This window comes from Rhincodon typus, chromosome 3, assembly GCF_021869965.1.
Source record: "Rhincodon typus isolate 14 chromosome 3, sRhiTyp1.1, whole genome shotgun sequence".
In the NCBI taxonomy this organism is placed as follows: domain Eukaryota; kingdom Metazoa; phylum Chordata; class Chondrichthyes; order Orectolobiformes; family Rhincodontidae; genus Rhincodon; species Rhincodon typus.
Genome location: NC_063334.1, coordinates 85,946,503 through 85,972,132, shown reverse-complemented (window position 1 = coordinate 85,972,132; position 25,630 = coordinate 85,946,503). Strand labels below are relative to the sequence as shown.

The 25,630-nt window shown below is 40.6% G+C and overlaps 1 protein-coding gene across 1 annotated transcript in view; it reads left to right on the top strand.

Moving 5' to 3' along the window:
• The window catches only part of adgrv1 (adhesion G protein-coupled receptor V1), a 407,915-nt gene that overhangs the window by 156,277 nt on the left and 226,008 nt on the right, over positions 1 to 25,630 (top strand). The window contains exons 36-43 of the mRNA XM_048593741.1: positions 507 to 606; positions 2,835 to 3,014; positions 6,939 to 7,102; positions 9,132 to 9,225; positions 9,913 to 9,991; positions 13,232 to 13,370; positions 16,838 to 16,979; positions 23,162 to 23,424. Of these exons, the coding sequence (XP_048449698.1) occupies positions 507 to 606; positions 2,835 to 3,014; positions 6,939 to 7,102; positions 9,132 to 9,225; positions 9,913 to 9,991; positions 13,232 to 13,370; positions 16,838 to 16,979; positions 23,162 to 23,424 (1,161 nt within the window). The remainder of the gene's footprint in view (positions 1 to 506; positions 607 to 2,834; positions 3,015 to 6,938; positions 7,103 to 9,131; positions 9,226 to 9,912; positions 9,992 to 13,231; positions 13,371 to 16,837; positions 16,980 to 23,161; positions 23,425 to 25,630) is intronic.

Sequence of the window (25,630 nt, the reverse complement as noted above, 5' to 3'; positions counted from 1 at the left end):
CCCCCTCTCTTCCTATTTATTTCAGAACCCCCTTCCCCTCCCCCATTACTGAAGAAGGGTCTAGGCCCGAAATGTCAGCCTTCCTGCTCCTCTGATGCTGCTTGGCCTGCTGTGTTCATCCAGCTCTACACCTTGTTATCTAAGATTCTCCAGCATCTGCAGTTCCTACTGTCTTCTCTTCTGATTTGTTTTGATTTATTTTTGTCACATGTACTGAGATACAGTGAAAAGTAGTGTTTTACTGCTATGCAGGCAAATCATACCTTACATGAGTACATTAGGGTAATAGAACAGAATGCAGAATATAATGTTACATCTGCAGAGAACTAATAAAATGTTGACAAATAATTTTCTGACTAATACTTTTAAATCCATTGTACTTATTACCATTATATATTGACTCTTATAAGCTGCCTGGTATAGTATTTGCCATACCTGGTGCCATGATTTCTGTTTGTGTTTCTGTTGTATTCTCTCTTTTCTAATTATGTGTACAATCCTTTTAGGGTGTTTTAAATGCATCTTTTCTCGTCCACCTATTTGATGATGTTATTCCTGAAGAAAAGGAGGAATACAGAATCATTTTATCAAATATCAGAACTCAAGGTAACATTAAGTCCAATATTCTAATGGCTGTTAAATAAAGATGGTGTGTAAAGAGTAAGATTCATCATTGCAAGAAGGATTCTAAAGAGGTTGAATAGGAGAGGATGAACAAAACAGAAGGTGGTTCACTTTTTGCTGTTGAATCCTTAAATCTTTTGTCATTTAATCCACTGGCTTTAAAACTCTTCGATTTCTATTTCATTCAGTTTTGATGAAAGGTCATCAACCCGAAACATTGATTTGTTTGTCTTTACAAATGCTGCATGGTTTGCAGAGTTTTTCCAGCCTTTTTAAACATTTGATATCAGATTACCAGTGTCTGCAGTATTTTGCTTTTGTGTTGTCATGGTCTGAGGAGGTGGCCTGGTTTGACTTGTAGGGCAAATTACATGTGTATCAAGACAGCACAGTGGGGCTGAATTTTGAGTGATCCAGTCTCATACTTTAGCTCTGAAGCGCTTCAGTAAATGGTAGTCTGGTTGACCTCCAGGCTAAAGAAGTAGGTCTGCTTGGAGTTGAGAATGGTGGGCTTGGGGGGGTGTTGGGAGCCAACTTAATATTTCCTGTAGGGAAGATGTTACTGCAGCATCGGAATCCTAGTCCAAATCCTTGGAACTTGGAGTATCTTATTTGCCAAAACAAACAGCTAGTAGTGGCATAGGACATGCTCAGCTATGTCCTAACTAAACTGAGAAATCATCCACCTGTTGATAATGCAAAATTACACTTTCAATTTTGAATGGGCTTACCTGCTGCAAGGTAAATATGAACCTTCTCTTCAGTGGTGGTGCAGATATTGGAGCTTTATAGAATCTCTCTGATTTTCATTCTAATGAATACCTTTGAAAGAAATTGAGTGTCTTCTGCAATGGCAAGTGATATTCTGTGCCTGATTACTGCCCATTCAGCGATGATGAAAAATTCACCTAATATTTGTTAACACCCTTGGCACCCTCCTAAATTATTCTTTCCCATGGTCTTAGAACTTGTTTGTAATTTGTTTCTCTTTGTTTTCCTTTTCCAAAGTAGCCAACTACGTCCAATACAACTTTTATTTTCTCTGAAATGGCTACAGTCAGGTGGTGCAGTATATGTAAATCTCCAAACATGTTATCAGTGTTGCTACTTCATTGAACTGAGGAAATTACTCAAGTAATTACATGATGGGCATATGAATAAGGAGCAGGAGTAGGCCACTCATCCCCTCAAGTATGCTCCTCCATTCAATAAGATCATTGCTGATCTCATTACTGTACATTTCCATCTACCTGCCATTATCTTTCACTTCCTTACTTATCAAGAATCTACCTGTTTATGCTTTAAAAATATTCAAGAATTCTACTTCCAAGAGAAGAGAATTCTGAAGAATTTCAGCACTGTGTCTTAAATGGTGACCACTTAATTTTTAAACAGGGACCTATAGTACAAGATTCTTCCAGAAGAGGAGTCCCCTATTCACATTCACCCTGTCAAGATCCTTCTGGATCTTTATTAAGTTACCTCGTAATTTTCTAAACTGTAGTGGATATAAGCCTAGCCTGTCCAACTTTTCCTCATAAGACTACTCTCCCATGCTGGGTACTCGTCAAGTTAACCTTCTCTGAACTACTTACAATACATTTGAATCTTTTCTTAAATAAAGAGATCAGTACTGTACACAGTACTCTAGATGTGTTCTCCCTGATGTCCTGCTAACTGAAGCATAACCCTGCTACTTTCGTATTTAATTCCAATTGGAATAATTATAACATTCTATTTGATATTTCAATTACTTGCTGTACTGATATACTACCATTTTTGCAATTCATGTATCAGGACATCCAGATCATCTTTGCGTCTCTTAGCTCTGCAATCTGTCACCATTTATACAATACACTTTATTTGTTCTTCCTATAAAAATTGACTTTCATATTCTCCTACGTCATAATCCATTTACCAGATGTTTGCTTCCTCATCTGATCTATCTATATTGTTTTACAAAGTACTGTCCTACCTATCCTTGTGTCATCTTTGCTCCATCTTACTTGCTTTCATCTTACAGATGACACTCCCCACTCTCTAAATATTGCCTGTGATTTGTTCTTGTAGGTTTCTTAGATGAGTTATGGTAATCTAACAATATATCTGGTGGGTCAGTGTGGTTTCTGAAAGATACTGAATTATATTTGCAATTAACTTGTATTTTCAATAAAGGAAGAGCATTATCTCTTTTTATTCTTCTTTGGCAGGTGTTCTCTCAACAGGTGCAGCTATTATTGACAACCAAGGATACAAAGCTGTTCTTACCGTGGAGGCCAGTGATGAACCACATGGGGTAGTTAAGTTTGCTCTGTCGTCTCAAACTGTTTCCACTGAGGAAGGAAATAAACCTATTCAGCTGTTTATCAATAGGGAGTTTGGATCCTTAGGTAACAAAATGTTGATTATATCAATATTAAGTTATGCAGTTCAAGTAGATTTGAAATTAGATAAGATAAGCTTTAGCTTTTTTTCTTGTTTTTTAATTATGATGTGAGTTAGCCTAATAAAGAACAACTGAGCTAAGCTACATATAGAAAGTCAAACTTAGGTACCAATTTGCATTCATATCGGGTATAAGTGGCAGTATATTTTCAATGTAATAACTGTTAAACTCTTTGAACATTCAGTTAACTTTGCACTCAATTAATCTAAAGTAGGAATCTGAAACGTACTGAGACAAAGGAAAAATAACAGCAAACTTCAACCCACTGTTATGACCTGTCAGTAACCCAATTAAAAATCTCGGGGAAGCTTTATTTAACATTCAGTTTGGGTACTTACATTAACATGCCACAGCAAAAGCATTCACACACCAAAGCAGCATTCCTTGTATTAGAATTATCCCACTGTACTAAAAAGGGGAGCGGCTCTGGTGTGTGTTATTTGGAAAGTTAAAGGACAACCTCAACTCTGTGCACGATTTAAAAATGGCCAACATCAAATCAGTTTTCAAAAAATTAATTCAGGGGATATAGGCATTGCTGCTGGGCCAGCATTTATTATCCATCCCTGGTCGCATTGGAGACAGTGGTGGTGAACTGTTTTCTTGAACTTTTGCAGTCATTTGGTGTAGATAAAGTCACAATGCCACAAGGGAGGGAGTTCCACGATTTTGGCCTAGTGATATTGAAGGAGCAGCCGCACATTTCTTATTCTGAGTAATTCTCTCAATTTTCATTTGTATTTAAATTAATAGAAATGGCAGTTAGGGAAGAAATGTTACAAGTAAAACCAAATTAAGAATAGCCTTACAAATGCATCAGAAAGAACAGGGCAGCTGGACCATTGAACTTATTCCTTTTTGATCTGGTTTATTCTCCATACACATTGTTCTCGACTCCACCTCCCTCACCTAATTTACTTACACAGTCTCCTCGGAGAGTCAAAAAAAGTAGATAAAACCTTGAGATCACAAGGTGTAGAGCTGGATGAACACAGCAGGCCAAGCAGCATCAGAGGAGCAGGAAGGCTGACGTTTCGGGCCTAGACCCTTCTTCAGAAATAGGGGAGGGGTAGGGGGTTCTGAAATAAATAGGGAGAGAGGGGAAGGCAGATAGAAGATGGATAGAGGGGAAGGTAGGTGGAGAGGAGACAGACAGGTCAAAGAGGCGGGGATGGAGCCAGTAAAGGGGAGTGTAGGTGAGGAGTTAGGGAGGGGACAGGTCAGTCCAGGGAGGACGGACAGGTCAAGGGGGCAGATGAGGCTAGTAGGTAGGAGATGGGGGTGGGGCTTGAGGTGGGAGGAGTGGATAGGTGGGAGTAAGAACAGGTTAGGGAGGCAGGGCCGAGCTGGGCTGGTTTTGGGATGTGGTAGGGAGAGGGGAGATTTTGAAGCGTGTGAAGTCCCCATTGATACCATTGGACTGCAGGATTCCCAAGCGAAATATGAGATGCTGTTCCTGCAACCTTCGGGTGGCATCGTTGTGGCATTGCAGGAGGCCCAGGATGGACATGTCGTCCAAGGAGTGGGAGGGGGAGTTGAAACGGTTCGCAACTGGGAGGTGCAGTTGTTTGTTACGAACCGAGCGTAGGTGTTCCACAAAATGGTCCCCAAGCCTCCGCTTGGCTTCCCCGATGTAGAGGAGGCCACAACGGGAACAGCGGATACAGTATACCACATTAGCAGATGTGTAGGTGAACATCTGCTTGATGTGGAAAGTCTTCTTAGGGCCTGGGATGGGGGTGAGGGGGGAGGTGTAGAGGCAGGTGTAGCACTTCCTGCGATTTCAGGGAAAAGTGCCGGGTGTGGTGGGGCTGATGGGGAGTGTGGAGTGGACAAGGGAGTCATGGAGAGAGTGGACCCTCCGGAAAGCAGATAAGGGTGGGGAGGGAAAATGTCTTTGGTAGTCCCCCTCCACTGACACCCTCATCCGCTTAGCCGAACTGGTCCTCACCCTTAACAATTTCTCTTTCAATTCCTGCCACTTCCTACAGACAAAGGGGATGGCCATTGGTACCTGCGTGGGCCCAAGCTATGCCTGCCTCTTTGTAGGATACGTGGAACAATCCCTCTTCCAAAGCTACACTGGCCCTATCCCCCACCTCTACCTCTATTACATCACTGACTGTATCGGCGCTGCCTCTTGCTCCCACGAGGAGCTCGAACAGTTCATCCACTTTACTAACACCTTCCACCACAACCTTAAGTTCACATGGACCATCTCGGATACCTCTCTCTCCTTCCTGGACCTCTCTGTTTCCATCTCTGGCAACCACCTAGAAACCGATATCCATTTCAAGCCTACCGACTCCCACAGCTACCTAGAATACACCTCCTCACACCCACCTTCCTGCAAAAAGGCCATCCCCTATTCCCAATTCCTTCGCCTCTGCCGCATCTACTCCCGAGATGAGGCATTCCACTCCCGGACATCCCAGATGTCATCGTTTTTCAAGGACCGCAACTTCCTCTCCACAGTGGTCGAAAACGCCCTCGACCATGTCTCTCGCATTTCCCGCAACTCATCCCTCACACCTCCTCCCTGCAATAACAACCAAAACAGAATCCCCCTCGTCCTCACGTACCACCCCACCAACCTCCGGATCCAACACATCATCCTCCGACGCGTCCGCCGTCTACAATCCGACCCCACTACCAACGACATTTTTTCCTCCCACTCGTATCTGCTTTCCGGAGGGACCACTCTCTCCGTGACTCCCTTGTCTGCTCCACACTCCCCACCAGCCCCACCACACCCGGCACTTTTCCCTGCAACCGCAGGAAGTGCTACACCTGCCCTTACACCTCCCCCCTCATCCCCATCCCAGGCCCTAAGAAGACTTTCCACATCAAGCAGATGTTCACCTGCACATCTGCTAATGTGGTATACTGTATCCGCTGTTCCCATTGTGGCCTCCTCTACATCGGGGAAGCCAAGCGGAGGCTTGGGGACCGCTTTGTGGAACACCTACGCTCGGTTCGCACTAAACAACTGCACCTCCCAGTTGCGAACCATTTCAACTCCCCCTCCCACTCCTTGGACAACATGTCCATCCTGGGCCTCCTGCAATGCCACAATGATGCCACCCGAAGGTTGCAGGAACAGCATCTCATATTTCGCTTGGGAACCCTGCAGTCCAATGGTATCAATGTGGACTTCACAAGCTTCAAAATCTCCCCTCTCCTGACCACATCCCAAAACCAGCCCAGCTCATACCCGCCTCCCTAACCTGTCCTCCCACCTATCCACTCCTCCCACCTCAAGTCCCACCCCCATCTCCTACCTACTAACCTCATCCTGCCTCTTTGACCTGTCTGTCCTCCCTGGATTGACCTATCTCCTCCCTGACTCCCCACCTACACTCACCTTTACTGGCTCCAACCCCGCCTCCTTGACCTGTCTGTCTCCTCTCTACCTATCTTCTCCTCTATCCATCTTCTATCTGCCTCCCCCTCTCTCCCTATTTATTTCAGAACCCCTTTCCCCTCCCCCATTTCTGATGAAGGGTCTAGACCCAAATGTCAGCTTTCCTGCTCCTCTGATGCTGCTTGGCCTGCTGTGTTCATCCAGCTCTCCACCTTGTTATCTCAGATTCTCCAGCATCAGCAGTTCCTACTATCTCTGAAACAGATAAAACTTTTTGTGTTAATTGATGAAAAATAAATTCCCCTCTGAAACCTGAAGAAAATGAAGAAAGTTCTTACTTAAGTCCTGAATCCTTGGTGTCAGTTTCACATTATTCCACTGGAATAATTCTTAAAAAGATATTACAATTTTATTTGAATTCTGAATATACATTTGAAATAAACATTGCTGTTGTGTTTTCTGTGCTGTCGATTGCTTTGAATAATCATTTCTTTTATTATGAAGGTGCAATTAACATCACATTTGAGACAGTTGAAGGATCTTTGCAACCTGTGAACCTGATTGAACAGTCACTGGCTGAGCCTGGACTTGATTTTCTGTCTGTTTCTGACTTTGTTATTATGGAGGAAGGAGAAGCCACAACTGTTATAAACATCACTATTTTAGAGGTGAGTCAGAGTTCCTTCTAGAAAATACAAAATTGTGCCAGCTGATAATGTCATGTGACTAACTTAACTATGTTGTCTGTAACCTTAGTAAGTGTGGAGCTACTCTAGAAGCTAATATGGTGACTTGTACTAAAATGATTTGGCTGCATCTTAAATAGTAACTCAAGTATGCTGGAACATGTGCGGTATATTCTGCTCCTCCAGCCTTAGCTATCACTTAATTGGATCAGAGATGCTCTGCAGTAAACTTCATTCAGCCACCTTTGATCTGTATTGTCAGATGTCCTTACTCTATTATTTTATCTCTCTCTACCCATATTGCATGCCTTTATAATTTTAAAGATTTCAACAGCATCATCACAGCATTTCTGTCCTTGAGACAGAACAGATTAAATTTATGCAACCTTTGTTCATATTAGAACCTTTTAAGACTTGACATAATTCTGAATCTGTGCTGGACCTTCTCTGAGGTCAACATATTCTTCCTAAGGGGAAGTGCTAGAATTGACTTCATGATGGTGCCTGACCCAATCTTTGTGGAATGAAGTAAAACCTTACCCATTTGTATGAACATCTGAGTAACTCAGCTCCTCATCCTTCAGTGCTTGCCCACCATCTATAAGAAACAAGTCTGGACTGTGTTTGCGTATTCTTTGCTGCCTGGATTGGTGCAGCTCCAACAGAACCCAAGAAGTTTGAATCTATCCAGACCAAAGGTGTTGCACCTTAACTATTCACTCCATCCACAGATGGTGCCCACAGACAGCACTGTGCACCATCCACAAGATGCAGTATAGTAGCTTGCCAAGACTCTTTTGTTAGCAACTTTCAAATTTGCAAAGATTATCTCCTGAAAGAAGGAGGCCAATAAATTACATGGTACTGACATCACCTGTGTGTATCCCTCCACATGCTGTACCATCCTAGCTTGGAAATATATTGCTGCTTCTTCATCGTCCTTGGGTAAAAGTCGTGGAACTCTCTTTGCAAAAACAGTGTGTGTGTATTTTCACGACCGGGACTGTAGCAGTTCTAAGTGCCTGCTCACTGCCCTATTCCTAATGACATTCGTGGATAGTCAATAAGTGATAGTCTGACCAACTTTGCTCACATCTCACTAATCACCATTGTTAAATTCTGAAGGAAAAAGAAAATAGAAAAAAAGACAAAAGTAGTTGTTTGCCCATCAAGTCAACTTTGTATTATCATGATGCAACTCATATTAACCATGATTCACATCCACTGAGGGGCAAAACACAGAGACAAAACAAAACTAAGGCCAACATAGTTGCAGGCCTGGGGTTTATGAAAGCCACTGGAAAACTTATCTCTCAACCCAAAAAGAAATTAAACAAGTTCCGTGAGTCAGAAATAACTGGGACATATCTCCAAAAATCCTGCCTACCTTCTCTATATAATGTAAGTAACTCTTCTAACACATGCTTGAAAATTTTATTCAGTCTGCACCAGGCAGTAAATTGTTTCATGGGTAATAATCTTATCAGGACTCCTTCCAGCTGTTTGGGAAAATTTGCATCTTTTAAATTCGCCTTTTAATTTTTTTTGTGGGTCTGGGAAAGGTGTGAAAGTATAGCTGCAGTATTCATGTTCACTCCTAACCAGCGAATTGCCTGTGAACACTGGAGGAAGACTTGTATTTTTTTATTATTCATTGAGATGTGGGCATTGCTGTCTCAGCTATCATTAATTACTCATCCCAAAATACTTTAGTGAAGATCATGGTGTTCAGATATAAATGACTCGTCCTGTTTTCCCTTCTGGTAACTTGCTTTTAGTCAAAGTTCAGTAATAAGCCAATAATTTCCCTGTTCTGACTTACTGACTTTTGTTATAATGAAATATTAAATTACAGAAGCCATTCACTAAGATGTTTTTTCGCAGGCTTTTTATGATTTAATAAAAAAAACGCGAAGATTTAGAATATGTATTACGCAGTTTTGTGATGAATCTGACTTTGGACCAGATATATTGTTGCTTTTGCCTTTTATGTTAAAAATGCCTTTTGCAGGATGACATTCCTGAGTTGCAGGAGTTCTTCCTTGTGAATCTAACATCTGTTGAGCTCCTCTTACATGATCTGACCAGCTTCCCTCCTAGATTAGGTGTGTATTCTGTGTTTATATATCTACATATTTAATTGTTCAATAGGACAAAATTAAATGTTCCTGTCAAGCAGGCTTTAAATGTGATTAAATGCTTTTGCTGTCTAGCGGTGGTTTTGGCAAACTTTGATCCTGTTATGAACTAGGCTTCTTTTATCTACTGTTTGCCAAATTGGTTCCTGTTGTTACTGTCACCAAATTGGTCCTATTTTGATTTATTTGATGAAAAGTCAACAACCTGAAATATTAACTCTGTTTCTCTCTGCACAGGTGCTGCCAAACTTGCTGGGTATTTCTATAATTTTCTATTCTTTCTATGTTCTGTTGCTTCTCCTATTTATCTATGAATTGACTTAAATGCATCTTTGCCTTTTGGCCTGTTACTTTAATTTCTTTCAAAGTGAATTGATCTTTTTAATGTCTGTCCGTACCTTAGTGTATCCTTTGCCATCCCTTGATTTTCATCAATAAATTGTAAAATCTAACCCTGATTGCCCTTTCATATGCACTTAAAGTCATGTCCTGAATCCAACTTCCTGTCTCATTTTTCCTACCATCTCCATGTAATGCTCTCCTTACCCAAATATGCCTGCTTTCTCCATTTGTACTTTCAGCACCACCTACTATCTTTAGATTTTAAAGTTCAATCATGCACTATGGTTTTAAAGGTTCGGTTTTAATTTCCAGATGCTGCAGGTCAAGTTTCCCAGATAACTATTGATGCAAATGATGGTATAAAAGGCACCATTCAGTGGCACAGCATTAAGTAAGAGTTTAATCAATAATATGAACATATATTACTAGTTAATAAAAAAATTATGTGTTGATTTGTGAATTGTTATGAATTAATATTAGCTTAATTTACTATTGTTAACTTTGAAGTTAATTCCATACTAAGACAATAAGATGTGAGGGAAGAAGTAGCCATTCAGCCATTGAATTTGTTAGGCCATTCAATGAAATCATTAGCTGATCTGATAATCCTCAACTTCACTTTCCTGTCTCTTCCCCATAACCCTTGATTCCTTTACTATTTAAAAATCTATTTCAGTCTAGAACATAGATAACCTAGCCTGGCCAGGCTCTGTGCTAAAGAATTCCACAGATTGACTCCATCATCTGAGAAGAAATTCTTCTTCATCGCTGTCTTAAATATGCAATCCCTGTTGCTGGGATTATGCCCTGTAGTCCTAGACTGTCCCACAAGGGGACAGAAGCTTTCCATATCTTAAAACTAATTCATCTCCCAAAATCACCTGCAGCCACAGTAAAAGAAGAAATATCTCTACTGTAGTGGATAAATGAAATGTTTTGATTGACTCTTTTAAGACTAAAAGAGATAGAAGCAGAGGTAGCCATTCAGCCCAATGAGTGTACTCCACCATTCAATGAGAACATGTCTGATCTGATAAAATTTTCAGTTCACTTTCTGCCTTGTCCTCATAACCCCGATTCCCGTACTGATTGAAAATCTGTCTGTGTCAACCATGAATATGCTTAGTGACCTGGCCTCCACAGCCCTCTGTGGGAATGAATTCCACCAATTCATAACCCACTGAGAGTAAAAATTCTTAAATGTGTGACCCCTTGTTCTTAGACTATGCCTTCTGGTCCTCGACTCACCCACAAGGAGAAACAACCTTTCCACATGTACCCTCCCAAGTCCTTCAAGAATGTTGCATGTTTCAATAAGATCACCTCTCATTCTTCTTTAATCCATCGTATATAGGTCAACATCTCCTCATAAGACAGTTCCACTATGCCTGGTATCAGTCTAGTGAACATTGCCAATGCCAATATACCTTTCCTTATATACAGGGCCCGAAATTGTTCACGGTATTCCAGCGGTACTCTGACTAGTGCTTTGTACAGTTTTAGGAAAACCTACTTAGTTTTATAGTCCATTACCTTTGAAATGGGTGGCACAGTGACTCACTGATCAGCACTGCTGCCTCACAGCGCCAAAGACTCGGATACAATTCTAGCCTCGGGAAACTGTCTGTGTGGAGTTTGCACGTTCTCCCTGTGTCTGTGTGGGTTTCTTCCAGGTGCTCTGGTTTTCTCCCACAGTCCAAAGATGTGCAGGTTAGGTGGATTGGTCATGGGAAATGCAGGAATAGGGTACGGGTTGAGTCTGGGTGGGATGCTCTTTGGAGAGTCAATGTGGACCTGTTAGGCCAAATGGCCTGTTTCCACACTGTAGGGATTCTACGGAAAAAAAGGCCGGCATTCCATTTGCCTTCCCTATTTCCTGCACAACTTGGATGCTAGCTTCCTGTGGTTCATGAACAAGCACTCCCAAACCCCTCTGCTTGTAGCATTCTGCAGTCTTTCTCCATTTAAATAATCTGCAGCTTCTATTCTTCCTGCCAAAATCTGTAAACTCACATTTCCACCCATTATATTCTATTTGCCAAATTTTGTCCACACACACAGTCTGTCAATAAAGCTCTGTAGACTCACTGCTTGCCTTTTAACCTACTTTTGTGCCATCCGCGAACTTGGCAATAGTACATTCACGTTTTTCAGTTGAGTCATTAATATATCTTGTAAATAATTGTGGCCCCAGCACTGAATGTTGGCACAGCACTAGTTACAGGTTCCCAGCCTAATAATGTCCTTCTTATTCCAACTCTGTCTTCTGTCAATTAGCCAGTCCTATATTCATGCTAATATACTACCTGTTATGTCATGGGCTCTTATCTTATTCAGTAATCTAATGGGTAATACATTATCAAATGCTTTCTGTTAACCCAAATAAATTATATCCATAGCTTCCCCTTTATCTACCCTGCTAGAAATCTCTTCAAAGAAATCTATTACGTTTTTCAGGCATGATTTCTCCTTTGAAATCATGCTGACTCTGCTTGATCATATATTGTATTTCTAATGCTCTGCTATTACATACTTTATAATAGACTCTAATACTTTCCCAATAACAGACATTAAGCTGGTTGCCCTATAAGTTAAAGCTGACGTTTCGTGTGAGGACCCTTTTCTGAAGAAGGGCCCCGACTCAAAACCTCAGCTTTCCTGCTCCTCTATTGCTGCCTGGCCTGCTGTGTTCCTCTAGCTCCACATTTTGTTATCTCTGACTCCAGCATCTGCAGCTCTTGCTTTCTCTGCCCTATAAGTTATCTGTTTTTGTCTCCTTACCTTGAGAGTTTTCCCACCCTCTGGGACTGTTCCAGAATCTAAGGATTTCTGGATAATTATTACAAGTGTCTCCTCTATTTCTGTGGATATGTCCTTATTATACCATTATGCATCTCATCAGGACTGGGGGACTTATTAGTCTTTAGCCCCCTTATTCACACTAGCGCCTTTTTTTCTAGTGATAAAGATTGTATTTATTTCCTGCCGATTTGTCCCTTGAATATTTCATAATCTAAGGATGCTATTAGTATCTTCTAATGTGAGGACTAATGCAAAGTATTTATTCAATTACTTTGCCATTTCCTGATTCCCCATTACTCTTTCTCCACCTCAGTCTCTAAGGGGCCTATGTTCACTTTGACTTCTCTCTCCCTTTCCATATTTAAAGAAGCTTTTGCTGTCCATCTTGATATTATTTGCAAGGTTACCCTAAAATGTATCTCCTCCCTTTTTTATTCTTTTGGTTGACTTTTGTTGGTTTTTAAAATTTGCCCAGTCCTCGGTCCAATCTTTGCCACATTGTATGTTTTTTTTAAATTTCAATCTTAAAAATCAAATGTGAAACATGCATAAGTTGAAATCAGTGCTTTGAAGTTAATATGCCGATGCCTTGCAGTATTAAGTGACCAGTTACTTTATACAGTCTCCTCACTTTACTTAAGATGAGAAGTGAAAGGAGTGCAGGGAATTATTTCTCAGCTCCATCTGCTCAGTTTGATTCCTGTGATCAGATTTTATAATTTAAAGGCAATAGAGAAGTTCCCTAATGATTAAGGCATGCAATTTCTAAAGCTGTGCTGTTGAAATGTTTTATTTCATGGATAACTTTTCATTTTTTTTTCCCTATAAGCTTTGAGGTGAATGAAACCACTGAAAACCTAACCTTGGTGATACACCGAGATGGGGGTGCATATGGGAATGTATCTCTGTTTTACGATGTTCAGAATCTAGAAGCTCAATTGGGACAGGATTTCAATGTGACACCAATGGTAAGAAGTGATTTCGTGATTACATTTTAGAAAACTTCAGCATGTAAAGTTGTAACTTAAAATATTAGGATTGATTTTCCACTGAAATATGCTGTCTAAAGTTAGCATTGCCCAAACGCAGGGCAGAGGGAAAAGACAGCGCAAGGCAGGCTTATTGGAATTTTAATGAGTCTGGAAACCTCAGATTCAAACTTTATTGCTGCTATAACTTGGCGGTCACATTATCTCTACATTGAGGGTTGGGGATCAAACCCCATATCCTCAGGATCAGGGATTAGACATCCCTTCCACTCCTCCTCCCAAATGTTGGAGATTGAGCGTAACAAATCCTCTTATCTCCTTCAGTGTGTTCTGGTCTAACTGGAAGCCATGCTTGTCTGCCAGGCAGGTCCCAACGCTAAGGAGTTAGACACAGACTTCTGGGTTACCTAATGGTGGAAAAAATCATAAGAAAAACATGCTCCCAGAGTGTTGGCAAGTTAAAACTAAAATTATAATGATCATAATTTCTTGGAAATTTTACATATTTACACACTTTATGTACCATGGATTGCAGCATGCGTGTCAACTTTAGAAGCCTCCAAAAATCCTTCCAAAAATAAAGGGGAGCTGAGTCAGTCTAAAATGTTCATGGTCATTATTTAGAAATATGAAAAACATTAATGCCAGTGGCACAGCATTTGTTTTAAAATTAATTCATTTTATTGTCATGTAATGGTAAACTCTCTGGCCCCTGAATGGATATCCGACTGGGAGCTGACAGACTGAGAATGAGACTTCTCCACAGCCATTATGTGCTTTGGTGGGCAATATAGTGAAGATTAGGATATCAGCCCTCGTTGGGTGGAGGCCCCATCCTCTGCCAACCAATCAGATTGTGCTTATGGAGTTAAGCTCAGAGGTGGGTGATAAAATGATGGGCTCAACACCCAGTCTATTTTGTGTGTCTCTTCCATCCTGCCACCCAATCAAGAACACACTTGGCAGTGGCTTTCAATGTCCAGCCATCATTTTTGGATTCTGACGTAAAGGAGGACTAGCAAGGCAATTGGTTACACTATGAAAAGGTAGAACCCTGGAAAGGACTGAATACAAGAGGGAGCCATTTTGCCTTCCACAAATCCCTGAAGATAACAAGGTCTGTAGGTAAATGGTTAGGAAGGCACCAAGGATACTTACCTTTATTCGGCAAAATATAGAATCCAACATCAAGGAGGTTGTGCTGGAACTACAGAAAATGTGGGTTAGGTCCAATAGGAGAATTGCATACTGATCACCACATAGAGGAAGGATACAACTGCATGAGAGAATGCAGGGGAAATTTACCAAGATACTGCCTGGACTGGAGGGTCTGAGCTATGAGGAAAGATTGGATAGGTTGGTGTTATTTTCCTGGAGCAGTGAAGGTTGAGAAGGGACTTGACAGAGGTATATACAATTATGAAGGGCATAGACAAGGTGGACAGGAAGACATTTTTTCCATTAGTAGAGGGGTCAGTAGCCTTGGTGTATATATTTAAGGTAAGAGGTAGAAGGTTAGGAGGAGAGTTGAGGAAAATTTGTTTTAATGGAAAGTGATGGGAGTCTGGAATGCACTGCCTCAAAGGGTGGTCGAGTTAAAAACTCTTGTAACATTTAAGCTGTATGTAGATATTCAGTTGCGATGCCATTGCCTCGAGTGGTATTCCCAAAAGCTGAAGAATGAGATTTGTGTGGTCAGATTTTTTGGTCACAATAGGCTGACTAGCCTCATTCTGTGTTGTCAATGTGTATAAATTAATTGAATTCATTCTGAGTCACTTTGCCTGTGGTATAACCGTGAGGACCTCTCTCCAGATCAGATGTGATGATTTCAGTTTCATAATCTTCCCTGTGCAACAAATCACCTTTCTCTTCATCTATTGAATTAGATATTCCATATTTCCTGAATGATCTTTGTACATTTATAGTACGGCATGATTTGATGATGAAACTACTCAAAATATGGGGTGAAGCAACATAAAAAACAGAGTTCTGCTCTTTGTGAAGGTCTTTTTTCTTGTCAACCATTAATCTGTTTCATTCAATAAGGACATGCTGTTTAAATGGCTTGTTGAAGCAGAGTTCCAAATCTTTAACCAGTGATTTTGGATGTCTGGTTAACTGCAATTTGCTTGTCTTTTATTTTGAAGGCCGTTCTTAATCTCATTGGTTATACAGGACCTGAATGTGTTTCATGTTAATAAGCGCATTCTATGTGTAGGCTGCAATGTTGCTCTGTCCACACATTATCAAAGAATTATTCCAATATAGAAGGCGGCCATTTGGCTTGTACTCACTCTCTGAAGAGCAGTTTGTCTAGTGCCACCTTTCCATCTTCTTCCTGTATTCCTGCACATTCTTCCTTTTCAGATGCCAATCCAATGCCTTCTTGAATGCTTCAATCAACCCTTCTATCATCACACTCTCAGACAGTGCCTTCCATATTCCAATTACTTGCTGAATGAAAAGAAAGTCCTCCTCATGCCTCCATTGCTTCTTTTGTCAATTAACTTAAATCTGTGCCCTCTTGTTCTTAACACTTTCACCAATGCGAACAGGTTTACTCATCTTCCCAGATCCCAGATGATTTTGGAAATCTATATCAACCACTCTATCAAAATTTCTTCTCCAAGGAAAACAATCCCAACAGTTGGAATGCCTGAAAACAGTCGTGTGAATTTTTGCTGTGCATCTTTCCCAAAATATGGCATCCAGCACACCCTCCAAAACATCCCTCCTCAGATAAAGAGACAAAAATGCACACAGTTATCCAGCTCTGGTCTTACCAAGGCCCGTATAATTGCAGCAAGACATCCCTGCTACTGTACTCAAAACTTCTCACTATGAAGGCTAACATACCATTTGCTTTCTTCACCACCTGCATGCTAACCTTCAGTGACTGGTGTACTGGGATGCCCAGGTCCCATTCCGCTTTCCCCTTTCCCAATCTATTTCCATTCAGCCTTCCTGGTTTTGCTAGCAATTTCAATTCCATCTGCTACCATGGCAGGATTTGAATCATGTTCAGAGAATATGTTTCTAGAACTTTCAATTTCTAGTCAAGTGATAGTGCCACTACTCCTCTCCATAAGCATGCGTCTGACCAAAGTTATGAAGAATTGTGTTCAACGCAAAGATACAAATTTTGCTGCCTTAGAAATCGTTAGCTTAGATTTTGCTCTGAGTTGCTTTTTCAAGGATTCATAATGCAGTTCAGACCACTACTGAGAGAATGGGAATCCCTTTTGCATATGGCTGGTCTCCTCATGCCCAATTCTAGGAATAAAGTCAGAACATCAACACATTGGCTGGTTCCAGTGCCTTGAGCCCTGTCTGACTTTATTGCTAACCTCGGCAAGATCTGAAATAGCTGCCCTGTGTCTTTTCTGTGGCTGCTGTAAGTGATTTTGACACTTCATCATAATTTATTTCTCTTGAATTCACAGTGGATTTTTTTTGCTGATGGGGAGAGATACAAATTCCTTGAGGTTACAGTTCTTGATGATGATATTCCAGAAAGTGATGAAGCCTTCCAGCTGGTTCTCACCAATCCGTCTTTTGGACTAGAACTAGGAGAAAGAACCACAGGTAAAAAAAAGAAATGCTATATACAAAAGGCTACAGACAATGAGATAATGCATCTAAACGAAGATCATAAGAAATAGGAACAGGAGTAGGCCATTCAACCCCACAATCCTGCTTTGCCATTCGTTAGGATCATGGCTGAGCCAACATTCCTCACATCCAATTTTCTGCCCTTTCTCCATCACACTTGATTCTACTACAGACAAAAAATCTACCCATCTCAGCCTTAAATATACTACAGGGACTCTGCCCCCACAGCTCTCTGTGGCAAGGCGTTCCAAAGACTCTCAACCCTCTGAGAGAAGAATTTCCTCCTCATCTTAAATTGGTGCCCCTTTATTCTGAGGCTGTGCGAATATCTATATCCAAAATGTGTGCATGTTAGTTTATTTAATATGTGGAAAATTATTTGGAGTGCATGACATTTTGCTGTAATTCATAATTAAAAATCACAAAACAACAGGCCTGGTAACTGGTGGAAATGTATTTAATATAATGTACATGGATGAAATGTGAGCCCCTGAAAATGGATTGCATGGGAAATTATCAGAGAGGGTTATGGTCTTCTGATTAAGAAATGATAAAATATTCAATTGAAAATTGGTCAGAAGAGGAAATAAAGTTAAAATTAAAGACTGGTTGGAAGTAGGTAATGGTTCATTTGGGTTCAACACTGAAGCCACTTCCCTTTAAGACATCAAATTCCTTGTTGTTTCAAGAGAATCCTGTTTTGTACAATGCTTTTAGATCAGTTCATAAGTCTCATTGTGAATGTAGATTTTATAAAGGTTAACGGGACTTCCAGTTATTGAGGAGTTCGTTCCCATCATTCCCATTCTGGTAAAGGGAGGAGGATAACAAGATGGAACAGTAACAAACACACGGAATGCTGGAGGAACTCAGCAGGTTTGGCAGCATTTGTGGAGAGAAAGAAAAAGCAGTGATATTGTTTCAAGTCTGAACAGAATTTCTTCAGAACTGATGCAGCAGTGGCAAGAGGCAGTGACAAAGAAGACTGCACCTGCAGAGAAAGCAGTTAGATGGAAGAAAGCTCCCAGGAATTTGTACTGTCCTGACACAGTTTCATAGAAGCACAGGATAATTACAGAAGGAGGCCATTTGGCCTGTCATGCCTCTGCTATCATCTGAAGAAGCATTTCACTTGCTGGGTTCTGTGAAAACTTTCAAGAGCTAAAGGCATTCTAGTCCTCAGGAACTGATCACCTGTATCGTAGGAACTTAAAAGAAGTGACTGCAGAGATAGGAGAAAGCATTGATTGCTATCTTCCAAAATTCCCTGGATTCTGAAAAGGTCACAGCAAATTGGAAAATCGCAAATGGAACACTGCTTCTGGAAAGGTGGGAAACAAAGAGCAGAGAGCTATAGGCTAGTTAACCTAACATTGCATCACAGTGGTAATGCTGGAATCCATTTAGACAATCATAATATAATCAAGACGAGTGAACATAGTTCTGTGATAGGGAAATCGTGTTTGACTAATTTAGTAGAGAGCTTTGAGAGTAACAAACAAGGTGGAATCAAGGGAACATGTGAATGTGTTGTACTTTGTAAAAAGACATTAAAAAGACATTAAAAATTTGTAAAAAGACATTTGATCTTTGGCAGGACTAATGCAGATGACATTCAATGCCAATAAATGTTACGTTATGTACATTACCAGCTAAAGGAATCTACCACCAGTTCTGTAACCTAATTCCCCAACAGTTAGATGCACATCCTTGCCTGGTGGTCAATTGTAAAAACAAATTCAGCAGGTAGCATCCAAAGCAACCAATTTCTCAGATTTCTGAGGAGGAATCTTAGGTATTGCAGCAAAAATAACAATGCTATAGTTTCCCAAACATTTGGTTGTCCAAATCTGCAAGTTATTGTTATAATAGGATCCTTGTACGTGGAGAGATATAAATAAGATTGAAGTGATCCAGAGACATGCTGCACTAGTCAGTTTGGGAATACATCAGTGTCACATACTTGATGAAAGATTTGGAATGGGAATCACCACATCAAAGGAGGACAAGTACCCTGTGGCAAGCCAAACACAAGGTAACCATCCACACAAATTACAAAGACTATTTTTTCCTGCAATGTATATCAATAAACTTTTCTCCCAAAGAAAATCCCACAGGAGAGCAAACTGTCAAAGGAAATATTTTCAGCTCCATCACTTGAAACCGTCTTCAGATTATTTCCATTTAAAAATTTTCATTATCTGACCAAACAATTATAGTGTGCAGTTTTGGTCTCCTTATCTGAAGAAAGATGTTCTTGCTATAGTGGGAGTGCAGCAAAGGTTTACTAAATTGATTTCTGGGATGGTAAGACCGACATATGAGGAGATATTGAGTTGGTTAGGATTGTATTCACTGTAGCCTGAAGAATGATGAGATGATCTTATAGAAACCTATAAAATTTTAAAAGCACAGGACAGGTCGGATGCAGCAATGACGTCCCCAGTGTTGAGGGAGTCCAGAATCAGAGGTCCAAATTTATGGATAAGGGGTAAACATTTTAGGACTGAGATGAGAAAGCAGTTCATCACCCAGAGCTTGGTGAGCCAGAGGAGTTCACTATGACAGAAAGCAGTAGAGGCCAAAACATTGTGTTTTCTAAAAGGAGGTAGATATGCCTCTTGTGGTGAAAGAGATCAAGGGCTATGGGGGCAGGGTGGGATTAGGGTATTGAGCTCGATCAGTTATGATCACATTGAATGACAGAGCAGGGTTGAATAGCCTGCTCCTGTTCCTATCTTCTACGTCAATTGGCTAGCTCGCACAGCCAAGAAAATTGTTGGCAGAATATTGGTATTAGTTAACATAGAACATAGAACAGTACAGCACAGTACAGGCCCTTCAACCCACAATGTTGTGTTACTAAGTCCTACTAAGATCAAACTACCCTGCATACCCTACATTATACTATCATCCAGGTGCCTATCCAAGAGTCGCTTAAATGTCTCTAATGTATCTGACTCCACTACCGCTGCCGGCAGCACATTCCACATGCCCACCACTCTCTGTGTAAAGAACCTGCCTCTGACATGTCCCCTATACCTTCCTCCAATCACCTTAAAATTATGCCCCCTCGTAATAGTCATTTCTGCCCTAGGAAAAAGTCTCTGGGTTGTGATGTTGACACAGCTGAAGCAAAAACAGAAGTAGTTAGAATGCAGCTGAAGTACAGTTTTGGTCTCCCTGCCCAAGAAAGGATATAATCACTTTAGAAAAGTTCAGAGAAAATTAATTTAACTGATTTGTGGCATGAAGGGCTTTGTCTCATAAAGAACCATTGAGTATGTTAGACCTACGTCCAATGTGTGTTGAGAAGAATGAGAAGTGATCTTATTGAAACACACAAGATCCTGAGGGAACTTGAAAGGGTGGGTGCTGAGAGGATGTTTCCCCTTTTGGGGGACTCTAGAACTAAGGGACCATGTTTAATCAGTTGGGAGCATCCAATTTAAGACTCAGGTGAGGAGTTCTTTTTCCCTCTGAGAGGACCATTGGTCTGTGGAATTTTCCACCCCAGTGGAGGCTGGGTCACTGAAAATTTTCAAGGGAGGTATTTGATCAATAAGAGAGTCAAAGTTTATGTGGGTAAACAGGAAAGTGAAGTTAAGGCCACCGTCAAATCAACTATGATCTTTTGGAATGTAGAGCAAGTTTGAAGGGCCAAAGAGCCGACACCTACCCCTAATTCTTGTGTTCATCTCATGTGTGTGTCTTTTCCTCATAGACCTGCAAATGCTACCTCTGGTGATCCTTTGAAAACTTCAATTTATCTTGCCTTCATCACACACCTAGGCAGTGCATTCCTGATCCTTACCACATGATGTGTGAAAATCTTAATCCTTGTTTTGCCGTGGTAACTTTTATCGGTTACCTTATATCTGTACCCTCTGGCTTTTGATTCTTCCGCAAATGGGAATAGGTTTTCCCTGTCTACTCTGCCCGGATCCCTCATGAGTTGCATTATCTCTATCAAATCTTTTCTTGAACACCTCCTCTCTAAAGCAGAACAAACCCACGTTCTCCAATCTTTTTACTTAACCAAAGTTCCTCATTCCTGGAACCATGCTAGCCAATCATTTCTGCACTCTCTCTAATATCTTCACGTCATTCCTAAACTGCAGTGGGCTTTGGATGGAAGACTACAGTTAAGGTCAAATCAATGTTTTATCCATGACTTTCCTGCTCTTGTACTCCATTGATAAAGCCCAGGATGCCTTTTGAAAGTCCATGTATACCACATCAATAGCATTATCTTCACTAACTTTCCATTACCTCATCAAAAACTCAAGTTATAGTCTCAAGACACCATGCCTGCAGTTCTTTACTGATAAATAATTAAGGGTGAATCATTCTCCATTGGAAGCTGGTCAGCATGTCACGTCTGAGATCAAGTCATGTAGCCACCTGCTGCAGGGGGCATTACATTGTTTGTTGCAGTTAATTTCATTGCCATTGTGAACTTGTATACCTCCTGGTTCTCCAAGCCTGTCACAAGATGGCTGTAGCATTATTCTGTCTGTCATTTGCCATTGTATTCAGAGCTGAACTTTTCCCAGGTTCCTTAATCCATGGTACCTCTGCCTGTGTCGCTTTGCACGTTGTCTCAGATGAACTCCTTGCCTTGGTGAATCACAAGGACTTCCACATCATTAAAGTACAATTGTTGTTTGGTCACTAGTGACACAACTTGGAGAATTAGTTTAGAGGCACTTAGCGTCAAATTCCTTTTACCATTACTTTAAGTACATAAACCTCTATAAGAAAGAATGAATGCATGTAATATCTCAAATTGGAGAATGTAATCTCTTTATCTGTCTGAGAGTTTAAGGTTTCTAAGGTTGAATGACAAAAGCAGGCCAGAGACAGAGAATTCTGTGGTGATAACTGACCTAATTCACCAGGGTCTGCTGCCATATGGGAAAAGTCAGGAATGTGATGGAATATTTCCCACTTGCCTGGTTGATTGTAAATATTCCAGGACAAAGCAGTCTGCATGATTGACATTCACTACCTTCAACCTTCACTCTCTTCACCACTGATGCACAGTGGCAGCAGTGTGTATCATCTACAGGATGCACTGTAGTGACTCTCCAAGGTTCTGTCAACAGCACCTTCCAAAACCCATGACCACAACACATATTAAGGACAAGGACAGATGCATAGGATACCACCACCTGCAAGTCCCCTTTCAAGCCACTCAATATTCTGACTTGGAGATATATCATGTTTACTTCACTGTCGTTGTGCCAAAATCCTGGAACTCCCTTCCTACTTGCATGATGGCATAGCTTTCAAGAGTTCAAGAGTTCACCACCACCTTCTCATGGTCATTTAGATATGGATGATAAATATTGGCAGCTAGTGATGCTAATATCCCATGAATGAATAAAAAAACCTAACAGGATAAACTATATACCAATGAAATTTAGTTGCTTTGACACTGCAGAAAGTGCATTGTATCTGTTACAAATTTGTGGAATGGTATGCAAATATTGATCATTTGTAAATGAGAGTCAGCACATACAATAAAATTAAAATTTTTAATAAGAGTACCCTTGGTTGGAATCATGTTTCTTTTCAAGTAGGAGTTAGATATAATTCTTGGGGCTAAAGGACTCAAGAGGATATGGGGATGAAATGGAACAGGGTACTGAGTTGGATGATCATGTTTGGGCTCAACGGGCCAACAGCCTACTCCTGCTCCTATTTCTATTTCTATATGAGCAACAAACATATTCAGGATATTCAGGTGAAATTATTTAACTTACAGTTTAAAGATCAAAAAAATGAAATCAATTACTTTCTTGAAATAATAGATGTTGAAATTTTGTGCATAGTTTTTGTTACCAATCTTGTAGAGTACATTTCTACTGTTACCCAGAAGGGTCTAGGCCCGAAACGTCAGCCTCTCTGCTCCTATGATGCTGCTTGGCCTGCTGTGTTCATCCAGCCCTGCACCTTGTTGTCTCTATTATTGATTTACTGTCTTTCCTATTAGCGGTGTGAGCAATGTACACAAAATTAATTTTGGTGCATGTTTTATGATGAAACAATTGCAGTCCCTTAGACCAGCTGAAGGATTATGATATAACACTTTTGGAACAGATGCCTTAACCCAAATGGACAACTGTTATAATTCACTATTGTTATTACAGTCACAGTAACCATTTTTGCCAATGATGATGGACATGGGATTCTATCATTCAACAACACTGAGCACTTCTTCCTCAAGGAGCCAACTGCCGTTGGTTTATCAGAGAGTGTTGCAATACTGCACATTGTACGGAACCCACCACTGGGGACATTTGGAATGGTGACTGTTAAATATATTGTCACAAGTATGAATGGCTCAGACGCATTGCTTGACCTGAAACCTACACAAGGTTTTATTGTGTTTGAAGATGGTGAGAGAATGAAGGTAAACTCTTTTAAAATTGTATTTAAAAGTTTATAAGTTTTGCAGAGAGTGATAAAAAAGTTAAGACATTACAAGTTGAAATAGCATTAGAAAGGTGGAAAAATTTATGGGAAGATGATAGCAGAGTGATTATATCATTGGACAAGTAATCCAGAGGCCCTGGCTAATGCTTTAGCAGTCCAGTTTCATATCCTCCCATAGCAGCTGTTAAAATTTAAATTCAATTAATAAATCCATAATGTAAAGCTCATCTTAACAATGGCAATGATAATAATTCAGATTGACTTAAGTAAAAACCCATCTGGTTCACTAATCTGCTTTGGGAAAGGAATTCTACCTGATCTGGCGTACTTGTGACTTCAAGCTGCAACATTGTGGTTAACTCTTCACTGCTTCCTGTAATGGCCAAGCAAATAACTTTGTTCGAAAGTAATTAACCAAGTTAATCAGAGGATCAAATCCAAGCCTTGCCGTATGCCTACATCCATGACAGAATACAGAATTAATCTTACTATATTAAAAAATTACATTATAAATGCAGAATTACTTTTTCTCAGGGCCTGGAAGATTTTCAGTAGTGGTCCTGTTAAAAACTTAGCTACATATCTTTGACAAGGTGATAATCTAACATATTGAAAGTGTTTTACCCACATGCATCTCCTGCTGATCACCTTTAATCATTGCTTATTGTAACACTAATTTCATCATGTCTGTTTAGCATATCAAACTTAAACCTACCTGTGCTAAATGTTTATCATAGCATCCCTACAGTGTGGAAACAGGCCATTTTGCCCAACAAGTCCACAATGACTCGCCAAAGAGCATCCCACCCTATCCCTATAATGCTGCATTTCCCATGGTTAATCCAGCTCACTTACACGCCCCTAGACGCTATGGACAATTTAGCATGGCCAATCCACCTAGCCGGCACAACTTTGGACTGTGGGAGGAAACTGGAGTACCCGGAGGAAACCCACACATATGCAGGGAGAACGTGCAAACTCCACACAGACAGTTGCCCAAGAGTGGGATCGATCCCAGGTCCCTGGAGCTGTGAGGCAGCAGTGCTAACCACTGAGCCATCATGCCACCCTAGGGGCCATTTGTGACTCAAGGTAAGTTATGCTTCACATTGCAATACGTATAATGATTAGTGAAGTTGAGTCTCTCCCAGTTCCTCCTGAACCTTCTCTGTAGTTATAAATAAGAAGTTCAAACATTTTTTGCATTTTTAGCAGCTCCTTCCAATTAAAAAGTGACCACCATGTGACCCCTTCCCTCCTTGGCCTGTTACCCACCTGGATCCCTGATGCTGTTTAGTTGTCCCAGGGAACTCAACCCGTGAACTTGACCTGATCCTCTCGCTATGACTGCTTTCACTGCTTACTGATTGAAACCGTCAGGACATGGTTGGAAAACAACAAACATAGAAAAAAGAACAGTACAGCACAGTACAGGCTCTTCGGCCTATGATGTTGTGCTGACCTATTATCCTACTAAGATCAATCTACCCTGCATACCCTGCATTTTACTATCCTCCATGTGCCTATCCAAGAGTCGCTTAAAAGTCTCTGAAGTATCTGACTCCACTACCTCTTCTGGCAGTGCATTCCACACACCCACCACTCTCTGTGTAAAGAACCCGCCTCTGACATCTCCCCTATACCTTCCTTCAGTCACTTGAAAATTATGCCCCCTCGTAATAGTCATTTCTGCCCTGGGAAAAAAGTTTATTTATAAAAAAGTGAGCTGAACTCAGAAATGTGAGAAGTACTGCTCCCAGCTCTATAACAGTATCAAAGACTGTCATAGGTCGAGCAGAGTAATTAAATAAGCTAAGTTGATTGCTTGTGAAATTACCAACTAAAAATAATTAAAAGTGTAAAAATCAAACAGGATGAAAAGGTGGTGTTAAATCTCTTATGCATAGCTGGACTGCTAAATGTATTGACAGTAAAGCTGTAACTGCTCACTTAAACTATGCTGGATGCTGCTGACAGCAAGTTTTTCCCTCATGTAATCCAACCACTATTTGGCCACACATCCCCGATTGATACCACACTATTAACGAGTCTCATTTTGGCTTAGCTCAGTTCATTGCTCCATCTAATGGGTAACTTGAGTACTTCACATTCCATATGTGACAGTTGTGCTAATTTATTAGTAACTGTGCTGATGCCTTATATGTATAATATATATAAATATA